The sequence below is a fragment of the Oncorhynchus tshawytscha genome, linkage group LG17, assembly GCF_018296145.1.
Source record: "Oncorhynchus tshawytscha isolate Ot180627B linkage group LG17, Otsh_v2.0, whole genome shotgun sequence".
Lineage (NCBI taxonomy): Eukaryota > Metazoa > Chordata > Actinopteri > Salmoniformes > Salmonidae > Oncorhynchus > Oncorhynchus tshawytscha.
This window is the reverse complement of record NC_056445.1, coordinates 22545621-22558453: the sequence shown is the minus strand read 5'-3', so window position 1 is coordinate 22558453 and position 12833 is coordinate 22545621. Positions and strand designations below refer to the sequence as shown.

The 12833-nt window shown below is 40.3% G+C and overlaps 2 protein-coding genes across 2 annotated transcripts; both read left to right on the top strand.

Moving 5' to 3' along the window:
- Positions 1–2886: 2886 nt before the first annotated feature.
- mrpl42 (mitochondrial ribosomal protein L42) lies at positions 2887–6802 on the top strand. Its single transcript, XM_024441228.2, has 5 exons — positions 2887–3036; positions 3274–3331; positions 3441–3525; positions 3808–3971; positions 6305–6802. Exons 1-5 carry the CDS (start codon positions 2949–2951, stop codon positions 6348–6350), a joined length of 441 nt encoding a protein of 146 aa, XP_024296996.2. The 5' UTR covers positions 2887–2948; the 3' UTR covers positions 6351–6802.
- An 85-nt stretch (positions 6803–6887) lies between these two features.
- On the top strand, positions 6888–10445 carry ube2nb (ubiquitin-conjugating enzyme E2Nb). The gene is made up of 4 exons (XM_024402277.2): positions 6888–7039; positions 8370–8616; positions 8709–8849; positions 9161–10445. Exons 1-4 carry the CDS (start codon positions 7010–7012, stop codon positions 9205–9207), a joined length of 465 nt encoding a protein of 154 aa, XP_024258045.1. The 5' UTR covers positions 6888–7009; the 3' UTR covers positions 9208–10445.
- Positions 10446–12833: the final 2388 nt, after the last annotated feature.

Below are 12833 nucleotides of genomic sequence, written 5' to 3'. Positions count from 1 at the left end.
TATTTTGTATTTGAGATTCTTCAAAATAGCCACCCTTTGCCTTAAACAGCTTTGTACACTCTTGGTATTCTCAACCAGCTTCATGAGGTAGTCACCTGTAATGCATTTCAATTAACAGGTGTGCCTTGTTAATGAAGATAACCCTAAATGGTTTAACAAATCAAAATCTATTTTGTAAGAACAGCTTCAAAATAAGCAATGAAAATGATTTGTCCATCATTTCTTTAAGACATGAAGGTAGTCACCTGGAATGCATTTCAAGAACAGGTGTGCCTTGTTAAAAGATTCTTTCCTTACTGCATTTGATGAAACTGTGTTGTGACATGGTAGGGGTGTACAGAAGATAAGACCCTATTTGCTGTAAAAGACCAAGTTAATATTATGGCAAGAACAGCTCAAATAAACAAAGAGAAACATCTCCATCAACTTTTAAGACAAGAAGGTCAGTCAAATCAGGAACATTTCATGGTTGAATTGCTTTTTTTCAAGAAAGTCCACCACTAAAGGACACCAATAAGAAAAGAGGCTTCATGAGGACAGCCACAGGAAAGTAAGACCCATGGACATTGCTGCAGAGGATGAGTTCATTAGTTAACTGCACCTCAGTAATTGCAGGTTGCAAATGCTTCACTGAGTTTAAGTAACAGACACATCTCAACATCAACTGTTCAGAGGAGACTGCGAATCAGGCCTTCATAGTCCAATTGCTGCAAAGAAACCACTACTAAAGGACACCAATAAGAACAAGAGATTTGCTTGGACAAAGAAACACGAGTAATGGACGTTAGACCAGTGGAAATCTGTCCTTTGGTCCAAATTTGAGATTTTTGGTTCAAACCGCCTTGTCTTTGAGACACAGAGTAGGTGAACGGATTATCTCTGCATGTGTAGTTCCTTCCGTGAAGCATGGAGGAGAAGGTGTGGGGGTGCTTTGCTGGTGACATTGTGATTTATTCAGAATTTAAGGCACACTTAACCAGCATGGCTACCAAAACATTCTGCAATGATACACCATCCCATCTGGTTTGCTCTTAGTGGGACTATCATTTGTTTTTCAACAGAACAATGGCTCAACACACCTCCAGGCTGTGTAAGGGCTATTTGACCAAGGAGAGTGATGAAGTGCTGCATCAGATGACCTGGCCTCCACAATCACCTGACCTCAATCCAGTTGAGATGGTTTGGGATGAGTTGGACTGCAGAGTGAAGGAAAAGCAGCCAACAAGTGCTCAGCATATGTGGGAACTCCTTCAAGATTGTTGAAAAGCATTCCAGGTGAAGCTGGTTGAGAGAATGCCAAGGGTGTGCAAAGCTGTCAAAGCAAAGGTGGCTACTTTGAAGAATCTAAAATCTAAAACATATTTTGATTTGTTTAACACATTTTTGGTTACTACATGATTCCATATGTTTTATTTCATCATTTTGATGTCTTCACTATTATTCTACAATGTAGAAAATATTAAAAATAAAGAAAAGGAAAGGACAACAATCTTTTTTTAATCATATGCATGTGTTTGAGGAAGCTTTTATCTGGGAATTGAGCATTACCAGCTCTATAACCAGGGGCAACAGAGACGGATCCTCCTCTCTGGGTAGTCTGGCCAGTAGATGGAGTGGTCTACTCCAAAAATAAACACACTCCCAGAAGTATCCCTCCAGCGATACTGGACTCGAGTCACTGGCACTGCCCTCAGCAGATGTCTCTGTTGAATGATGCGGCACTGGGGCCAGCTGGAGTGGGACGACCGCACCATCCTTCATGAGGCTGCGTTGACCTCTTCCACAGAGAAGGTGCTAATGGGACACACCTTTTGGCCCAAGCCATTGTGGAGGATCTCCCCTTTGGCATGGGAAATCCTCTCCTCTGGGATGCCGCCTGGGACACCTAGCAGGTACTGTCGAGATGACAATGGTAGTCCACCCGCAGCTCTTTGAAGTAGCACAGCTGACCATTTCCCACACACATCTCACAGCAAACCCGGCCCAGGGACATGCAGGACATGCAGGGCACCATCTTCTCACCCTTGCACTCTCTGCAGGGTTTTTGGTGCCCCTGCCGCGCCCATGGCACACAGGGCAGCGCACCCTAGTAGAGGCACAGCAGGCCTTGCACATAACCCACTTCTGCTCCTGGCAGTAAGAGCACCCGGTCACTCGGTCTGTGTGAATCAGCCTGTAATTTAACACCTGGTTGTGGAACATCCAGGGTTGTGGCTCCTGTACTTCCCCTGCTGGTTTTGGAGACACTGGTGCTTTGGAAGTTTTGCATTGCGGTTCAAATCTTAAGCACACAGACCTGTGCTCTGTAAATGTTTCCAGTCTGTAACAGTATGCAACCTCATGGGTTATGCCAGTGATGACCATTCCTCTGGCTGCAGTGGGTGAAAGGAGCGGTTTGTTTTGCACCCAGTCAACAAGAACATCACGGATCGTCTGTTCTGGCAGAGGAGACAGGATGAATGGGTTAAAAATCCTCTGGCTGAAGTTTCACTGATACCTTTGCCTTCCCCTCCTCCATTGGTGGTGGAACTGTGGAATACTGAGGGTTCCAGTATGAGGTCACATCGGTAACCCTTTCGATGTTCAGTTGCCATTATATGGAGGTTAAGAGCAATGCTGTAACTGAGTTTCATGTTAATGAATTAGCAAAATGTTCAAATCCCATTATTTCTCAGTTTACTCTATTCCAATTCTAAAATGATATTTATGATGTCATAATGTATTTATACAAATGTGATAAATACTTTTCCCAAATACATTTGACAGTTAAACTGTCCCAGTTCTTTTGTTTTTGTATTTTTACTTTGGCTTTCCTAAAGAAAAAGGATTTGTTCATAAAGGTTTGTACAGCGGAACAAACGTGTATGGTTTACGTTTTGAACACGGAATTATTTCCGTGTAGTACATACACGGAAATATTTCCATCAAACACAAATACAACATTTTTGATGAGCATGGCTACTACAGGTCATTTAAATAGGTTGAGTTGTTTATTTACACGGTTTTCAACTGTTAATCAACTGAAACACTGCACAGGTGAGTACTGTCTATTTTAAAACTTGCAAGATTAAGGAACACGTTTTGTGAACACAATCTCAAGTGCTGAAAGATTTTGTCAGCTAACTATCTAGTTAATGTTAGCGCACATATATTAGTAAGCATTTCTGAGGCAGAGAACCCAGCTGGCTAGCAATCTTGTGACTGTAGCTTGGCTGTTATTAATCACATCATACTGTACCTTTTGATTTATGTAAACCAATATATCCACAACAGGCGTTGTGCCTGTCCTTCACAAGTCAACTATCCGTGGACCTTCCATTGATGATGATTGGTAAGTAACGTTAGATGGCTTGCTATGTTGCCTTTTTTATAGTAAATCATCATTTTGTAACTGTGTGTATTGCGATGACTTTGTTCATTTCTTGTCACCTTCATTGCAGTAAGGTGGAAATTGGTGTGACATCTGATGGGAAGACCATAGTGTGCTACCATCCCTCTGAGGATGTTCCTTATGAATTTACCCAGGTAAGAAATTGGATTTGCCGATACTGACGTTAACAGAGATGATGAGGAAAAGGAAACATTTAAATACTGTAAATACTGCATTTGCAAACACAATAAGCCCTGCAGATTGATCTGTGAAATCATGATGTCTGTCGGAGGCTGAGTTTTACTTGCCAGCAATATGCCCCTTTTCTCAACATGCTGGCTATTAAATGGCAAAATAAGCCCTGCGATTTAGGTTGAAAAACAGCATAAATGGTCAATTGATTGTTATGGCTTTCGTATGTATTTGTGACACTGTAGCCCATTCTACGGCCAGACCCCCTGACCAATCCGGCAGAGACACATGACCAGGTGCTGAAGGCCCACCTCGGAAGGGAGGTGCTGCAGAACAAACAGGGCCCCACCATCGAGGAGCTGAGCAAAATGTTTCACACCACCAAGCACCGCTGGTACCCTGTGGGACAGTAAGTACACCTTCTATGATTGAATCACTTTAGTGATAGTACTGACTATCTAAATTATAAAGATACTCAGAAGGAGAAAATTATGTTGATGATTGCTCAAAGCAGGGCAATAGATAGATGCCACACCTGTTCCATATTAAATATTGGTACTGAACTCACATGGCACATCCTTAGTATTAAAGGCCCAGTGCAGTCAAAAATGTAATTTCTTGAGTTTTATATATATATTTACATACTGATGTTGGAAGAATGCTGTGAAAATGATAATGCTCTTTTTGTGTAAGAGAGCTGTTTGAAAAGGTCGCCTGAAATGTCAGCCTGTTTTGGCCTGCTTGGTGACATCACCAGGTAGTAAATTAGTTAATAGACCAATATGAAAGAGTTCTAAACGTCTCTGCCAATAACGAGGCTTTGGTTTCCCCTCCCCACTCCGACAGTTCTAGCAAAATTCTTGCTTGAGAAATTGCTCTTACTAAGAAACTATTTTTGTTTGTTTTTGACTATTTTGATTGAAAATAATCCCAGTAGGGTACATAATTGTTATCCAGAAATGATTTGATATTGAGAACGTTTGCATTGGGCCTTTTAAGTATCCAAAATGTACCTTAAGTTGCTAATTTGTAAATTCATGTAATGCTAATGTATTGAGTGAGAAACTGGCATGAAGCTGGGTAAAATCCTCACTCAGTCCTTTTTAAAATCACCTATAGAGTGCATTTGCAAAGTATTCAGACCCCTTTCCTTTTTCCACATTTTGTTACATTACAGCCTTATTCTAAAATTGAGAAATAAATACATTTTTATCCATATTCACACAATACCCCATAATGACAGTGAAAACAGGTTTTTATAAATGTTTGCACATTTTTATTCAAATTAAAAAACATAAACCTTATGTAAATAAGACCCTTTCCTATGGCACTCGAAATTGAGCTCCGGTGCATTCTGTTTCCCTTGATCATCCTTGAGATGTTTCTACTGCTTGATTTGAATCCACCTGGGGTAAATTCAATTGATTGGACATGATTTGGAAAGGAACACACCTGTCTATAAAAGGGCCCACAAGTGACAGTGCATGTCAGAGCAAAATCCAAATCATGAGGTCGAAGGATTTGTCCGTAGAGCTTCGAGACAGGATTGTGTCAAGGCACAGATCTGGGGAAGGATACCTAAACATTTCTGCAGCATTGAACGTCCCCAAGAACACAGTGGCCTCCATCATTCTTAAATTTAATACGTTTGGAACCACCAAGACTCTTCCTAGAGCTGGCCGCTCGGGCCAAACTGAGCAATCGGGGGAGGCGGCCTTAGTCAGGGAGGTGACCAAGAACCCAATGGTCACTCTGCCAGAGCTCTAGAGTTCCTATGTGGAGAAAGGAGAACCTTCCAGAAGGACAACTATCTTTGCAGTACTCCACCAATCAGGGCTTTATGGTAGTGGCCAGACGGAAGCCACTCCTCAGTAAAATGCACATGTCAGTCCGCTTGGAATTTGCCAAAAGGCACTAAAGGACTCTCAGGCCATGATAAACAAGATTCTCTGGTCTGATGAAACCAAGATTGAACTATTTGGCCTAAATGGCAAGCGTCACGTCTGGAGGAAACCTGGCACCATGCCTACGGTGAAGCATGGTGGTGGCAGGTTCATACTGTGTGGATGTTTTGCAGGGACTGGGAGGCTAGTCAGGTTTGAGGGAAAGATGAATGGAGCAAAGTACAGAGATCCTTGATGAAAACCTGCTCCAGAGCACTCGGGACCTCAGACTGGGGGCGAAGGTTCACCTTCCAACAGGACAACGACTCTAAGCACACAGCCAAGACCATGCAGGAGTGGTATCGGGACAAGTCTCTGAATGTTCTTGAGTGGCCCAGACAGACCCCGGACTTGAACCCGACCAAACATCTCTGGAGAGACCTGAACATCACTGTGCAGCGACGCTCCCTATCCAACCTGAAAGAGCTTGAGAGGATCTGCAGAGAAGAATGGGAGAAACTCCCCAAATACGTGTGCCAAGCTTGTAGCGTCATACCTAAGTAGATTCGAGGCTAAAATCGCTGCCAAAGGTGCTTCAACAAAGTATTGAGTAAAGGGTCTGAATACTTATGTAAATGTGATTGTTCTGGTTTTTATTTTTAATTACATTTGCAAAGATTTCTAAAAACCTGTTTTCACATTGTCATTATGGGGTATTGTGTGTAGATTGAGAGATTTACAATTTAATTAATTTCAGAATAAGGCTGTAACAAAATGTGGAAAAAGTCAAAGGGTCTGAATACTTTCCGAATCCACTGTATATTGAAAATTGTAACTTTTGTTCCTTTTTTTTTCTTAGGTACCATACACGACGCAGAAAACGAGATCCTCCAAAAGACAGATAGTTGTTAAGGAGTTTCTTACCTTCAGAATCATTTATACCTTACAGAATTATTAGCTTGGCTCAACCCCCAAATCCCAAACTGTTTTTGTGTGCAATTATTTGTGCTGTAAAATAAAATAAAATAAACACATCTGTAGTTACGCACTTATGTTTCGAAGCAGATTACCAAAACTGTCAGTTAAATATATATTTTCCCTATGTGCTGAATACCTTTTTATTTCATGAAATTTTGGGACATTGTTAAGGTATCTGCATGTTATTGTGGAGGAAGAAGGAGAACACTGCAGTAGCGGGAGAAAGAAAAGGCTGCAACTGGGACTCAAACTTTGGCTCCTACTGTGCAGAACAATATTACATTGATTGTGACTGACCATTATTACGATAATTTCAATTCAGTCCATGTATTTTACATTTTTGGGATTCAAAGAAATTACAATAAAGAGTACGTTCATATTTCTAGTCTTTTCTCTAAGATTTTGAAAGCACCCATTCCTGGAACATGAAGTTCGTTTAATTGAAATATGTTCACGCTGGTCATTGACAAAATACATTTCCCAGCATTCACAATCCCGTCAGAGGCCAACACCATTCACCGGAAAGCGTGTTTTATTCGGCGACGAAGGAGTGAACATACAAAAATACTGTATACAGTAAAACAAGATGGCAGGACTACCCCGCAGGATTATAAAGGTAATTCCAAAAACCACATGCGATAAATGTTCACAAGCCGTAGTTCGGTCCCCTTTGAGTTACGAAGAAAAATACGACTAGGCACGTGCATTGCCATGTATTTGCTAGCTAACGTTACTTCCGTTAGCTAGGTACCGTATGTCTCAGGCTCAGCCCCAAGTCAGATGAATGTTTGGTCAAATGTATTAACCTTCCTGCTGAATATGGCCCAAGTCTGCTTAATTGCCTATTTGTGTTGAAATTAATAATTTTCTTAATGTACATCTATTGAAGTAACCTTTCTATGGTCTCAAGTTAACGATCTGAGCAATGATCCTCGACTGGCACTTCAAGCTAACGTTAGCAACGTACATACAGCTAGCAAATTTAGCTAGTTAGATATTGATGGAACTTGCTGGACTCCAGAGTATTATTATAAACTCACATTTACTTGCTTGTTTTACTGTGTATGAAAGTGCTTTGGGTAGCAAAGCTAACTTGGCTGTAGTATAGAAACTGGTGGCAGTGCAGGTATTTCTCTCAAACTGTGTCTAGGCCCAATGATCAGGAGATCTTGTTTGTCTTGCAGGAGTTCTGTGTCAGAAATGAATGAAGCGACATGGGACAATAGTTTGTCATACATATACTAGGTGGCCTCAAAAACAAATGTTTGACAGAAACATTCAATTATCAGCCTACTCAACTGGCCTAACTTACTGACTTGCCTAGTTGTTGAATACAAAAACCGAGAAGACACATTTTACAGTGGGTGTTATAGTTTACATGGGGCTATCAGAGTTCTATTTGAAAGTTATTGTTAATAAATCTATTTTTATCAGAATGACGGTCATACCATGAAGATGTTTACATGTTGGTTCTCACTAGGCTTCAGAATAATTCACAAAAAAAGACTTTGCAGCAAGTTCACATCCAGGCATGTAATTATTATATATTTTTTATTTCACCTTTAATTTAACTGCAATAGAATGTATCCTATGAGCTCTTAGCTGAGGATCTAAAACACTGGGCGAGTGACCATTTTGTGCTCTTGAAAGAGACAAGACCGAGTGGATGTTCTTTGCCCCCAAAAAGTTCAGAAACAGAATGTCAAACCTGACCTTGAATGTATGGATGGCTGTCCTTGCATCTAAACATAGTTGTCCAAAACCTTGGTAACTATTGACCCTGACATCTGGTTGTTGGTGCTTGTCAGTCTCGCTACATGTGTGTCGCATTCTGCTTGAGACAATTTAAACTGGGTTCACTTCAAACGTGAACATGACACGTTTCTGTTTGCATGTGTTTGTCTATCTACCTGCATGTCTCGATCTGTATCTCTGTCTGTGTTCAGGAGACTCAGCGTTTGCTGGCCGAACCCGTTCCTGGAATAAAGGCAGAGCCTGATGAGGCGAATGCACGCTACTTCCATGTGGTGATTTCAGGGCCCCAGGACTCCCCTTTCGAAGGAGGCACCTTTAAACTTGAACTCTTTCTGCCAGAAGAATATCCCATGGCAGCTCCCAAAGTGCGATTCATGACCAAAATCTACCATCCCAATGTGGACAAGCTGGGTAGGATATGCCTAGACATCTTGAAAGGTGAGTTATCCAGATTCAGTTATCATTGGTCACAGTCATGACCTGACTCAAAGTATGACTCCTTCCTCCACCATTTTCTTTTTCTCTCACAGATAAGTGGTCCCCAGCTTTGCAGATCCGCACAGTGCTGCTATCAATCCAAGCATTATTAAGCGCTCCTAACCCTGATGACCCACTTGCAAATGATGTTGCAGAGCAGTGGAAATCAAACGAAGCCCAAGCCATTGAGACAGGTGAGACAGCGCACGCACATGTCATGTTCATGTTTAAAGTGAACCCAGTTTAAATTCTCACCCCTTGGCATTTAAATGATTTTGTATCCTCTGATGAAGAGTACCTATCTCTGAATGTGAACAAAGCCTGGTTTTAAACAGAGGCAGTGATTGTGAGAAGGAACCAATTACTTACTGTTCTTGTAGTGCTCTTCACTTTAGCCTCCTAAATTGTCACTGCAGGTCAAATCAATTCAGAGATAGCAAGACATTCCTTCAAGAAGAATGCTAATACCTGTAGTTAATGAACCCCCTCTCTGTGCACCTTGCAGCTCGGACATGGACCAGGCTTTATGCGGGAAACAGCATTGAGGTATAGAAGAAAACAGACGGGCACTGGATGTTAACACAACCAAGATGATCTCCTTTATTTGCATTTAAAGGACAGTCTTAGACAAACAAAAAACAAGATAAAAGCAAGCAAAAAAACTGTAAAGAATATATTTAAAAGAAAACAAAACTACTGCAGCCCTCTGGTAATTTTATGGCACATAGCAATGTGTTTTGTCTTTGTCCCGGCTCACTGCGCGAATGCATGGACAGAGGCTGATGCTCAACCACAGTTTTCTGTTTGTCCAGGGGGGGGGGAACGATAAGTCTCGGTCATACAGTCATACAATGGATCAGTTTAGTCAAAGGTCAATAAACTGAGGGAGTTAGTGACACAGCCATCAAATACCCACCCATTTGAAAATGTCCTCTTGAGGTTATGCCGCCTAGCCCCTTGTTGAATTTAGAGTAACCTTTGTTTCCCTCAGACAGTTGAAGTTGTGGGTTCGGAAGTCCTGTGTTTGCAAGCCCTTGGCAGAAGCTCAGATTAGGGAGGTGAGCGTGTCGGTTATGACTTCCTTCTGGGGAGAAAGGCGTTCTTTTCATTTTCTTTTAATGTTATTTTAATTGATTTTTACTTCATTAAAAGCATGTACTTAACCAAGCTCAGAACATGACTGTTCTAACTAGTTTGATCTGTATTGATATTGAGAAGTATCACTTTTGGGGTGTTGATGGGGGGGAAATGTACACCCAATTCTGACATGAAACAACGAGGCACGAAATACTATCATCGTCACTTCATTGCTGAGATCCTCACAGGCTTGTGTTGCTTCTGTACTGCTTTTCTGTAAATGTTATGTTGTAGTAAAAATATTTTTGTTATGCCATTTTGTTTGATCTCTTTCTTGCTAGCTACATATTCTGGTAGGTGGTGTTTCATTGCTTTTCCCATACTCTGTCCTCACCCTTGTCTTTTCCACAATTCTCTACTGCAAGTGTATTCAGCATTTAGTTCAAACAACATTCTGAAAGAGGGGAGAAAGTCAGAGAATGTTCTAATTTATTTATCTTTTTCTAAGGGATTTAGAATGAAAAATCAATGATGATTCGTCATCTAAGCGTCTGGCCTTTAGATTGAGAATGGCTTCCATGTCTCTGGTTAATCCACTCTTCATGTGAAAAAGGCAAAGAGAATCGTGTATTACCGGTGTCTGAAATGATATGGGAAAATAAACCAATGCATTTGCATTTGTGGCTCCTGTAAATAAAATAAGTTGAGTAAGACTCCTGTGAATGTGTCTGTGTGCTGTTGTGTATCTGGGGAGGGGACGTGACTCACTTGTTTGGTTTATTGTGACTCACTTGTTTGGTTTATTGACACGCTTGCTCTGTCTGCGTAGATGGATACCTGTATGTCATGCTTGTCTTTAGGGGCCAGTATCTCACAATGGTTTTATTGTCCTGTCTTTATATGGCAACAGTGAGCCACTCAGTGGGGGTCATTCTATGTAAATCTTGGCTTTTGACCAGCAATTTAAAATAAAATTTTTTAACCAAAACTTAGATAATAGTTAACACCCCTTAACATTATAAATCACAATAAATGACAGCTTAATGCATTTTAATTTGTTACATTTCCCAAAATATCCTTCCCATTTTGTCACTGGTGTTACATATATTTTAATGACAATTCATGCTTTCCATGTAATTTGACTATTTAATTTGCATATATAATTGAAGACAAGGTTAATGATAATATTAAGAAAATGTTTTGATTAGTAATTTACTTTAAACAATATACTTTTTTTACAACACCAGTGACAAATTTGCAGGCAAGATGGCATAGTAGCTCAAACCACACTTAAATTGTAAATAAATCAAGTAACTGTGTCTATTGACACACCTGTGCATCAATTTAAGTAATAATAAAAAAATCCCCATCAAAATCTGTCAATTTAAGATGCATATCTGTTTTATTGCATGGGCTGCGTCTCAATATATGGAGTCCACCTATGTCGGCCTTCCACATCTGCGGTGGAAGGTGGCCGAGCTCCAGCTGTGTTTGTAAATTATTGTAATCAACTTTCCTTTCCTTTTACTATAAACTGTGTAACACCCCGGTACTTATTGTGTAGGAGTTCTGAAGTAGCACTCATTAGCCAAAAGCGGTCCCCGATGTGTCATTGCTCTCTCGCTCTGCTGTGTGCATCTTCCTAGATGTCACTCAAATGGTGTGGGGCTGAAGCTCATTGTCTGAAACTCGAATTGCATGGGGGGGAAATGTTGTTGCACAGCTTCCAGAAACAGTCGCTTTCAAACTAGAGATTTTGTGGCTAGTCAAGGTGAGAATTCTGCTCCTAGATTATGCATGTATGAACTATACATTATCCAAAGCGGGAGGCAACAATTTTTTTTTTACTAGTTTCCAAAGTTCCGGAGCATGCCTTTAAGGTTAGCATGAAATTACCAAATCAATCTTCAAATTGCTAACATGAGGAGTGCAGACCCACCATGTTCTTTTCAAAACAGCTCTGCCTCCAATGAACCTTTGACCCCGGGGGGAGAAGTTGGCAAAGATGTTGAATTTCAGTGGTCATCTATAATGGGGTAACACAAGTGACGTGAAATTAAGGGACAGCTATTCCCTATAAATTATACTATTTAGTTGATATTTTAGTTGAAGTATTCCACTAAATACTTTTATATTACAACATTTTAAAGTGTGAGAGAAATATATATTTTTACTCAAAATATGTAACTAAACCATGACTCATTCATGACCCTAGGGAGTAGTACAAGCCAATTTCATGGTATTAAGCATGTTGTAGTAAATACAGAGCATTCAGAAAGTCCACAGACCTCTTGACTTTTTCCACAATATGTTACGTTACAGCCTTATTCTAAAATGTATTAAATAGTTTGTTTCCCCTCATCAATAAAAATGTCATCAGTCCATTTTAGAATAAGGCTGTAACGTAACAAAATGTGGAAAAAGTCAAGGGGTCTGAACACTTTCAGAACGCACTTTATATACTGTCTATTAACACAGCACTTCAATTAAAACAACCATTTTGTGTCATTATCTGACACTGAAGTGTTTTCCCTGGTGGTTAAGGCAGGGAAAGGAAAGCCACAATTTTCATAGAATGACCCATGTGCCAATCCTCGGAATGTAAATGCAGGAAATTATTCCTTGTATATGGTCCTGTCTTTGTTTATATGGCAACAGTGAGTCACTCAGTGTAGGAACTAATCCTCAGAATATAAATGCAGGATATTATTCCTTGAATTATCTTTTAGACACTAAACATGAACTAATCTCAGAGCATAAAGATTTGTCAGTGAAATTAGTCCATCACTTTATTTTTTTTTATTTGTACATTTTAGTCCGTTAGCAGACACTCTTAACCACACCGACTTACAGTTAGTGCATTCATTTTAAGATGGCTAGGTGGGACAACCACATCCCAGTCAAAGTAAGTACATTTTTCCTCAAAGTAAGTCATGGGGGTTGGGCTATTAGATTATCCATTGTTACAGGGCATTGTTACTATCTGTTGCTACAGGGTGACTTACTGCTGACAGCTCAGAAACGTCCAAATATAAACAGAACATTTGTGACAGGCATTGATTTATTGACCTGACAGGTGAACATTACTCATCACCAGGTGC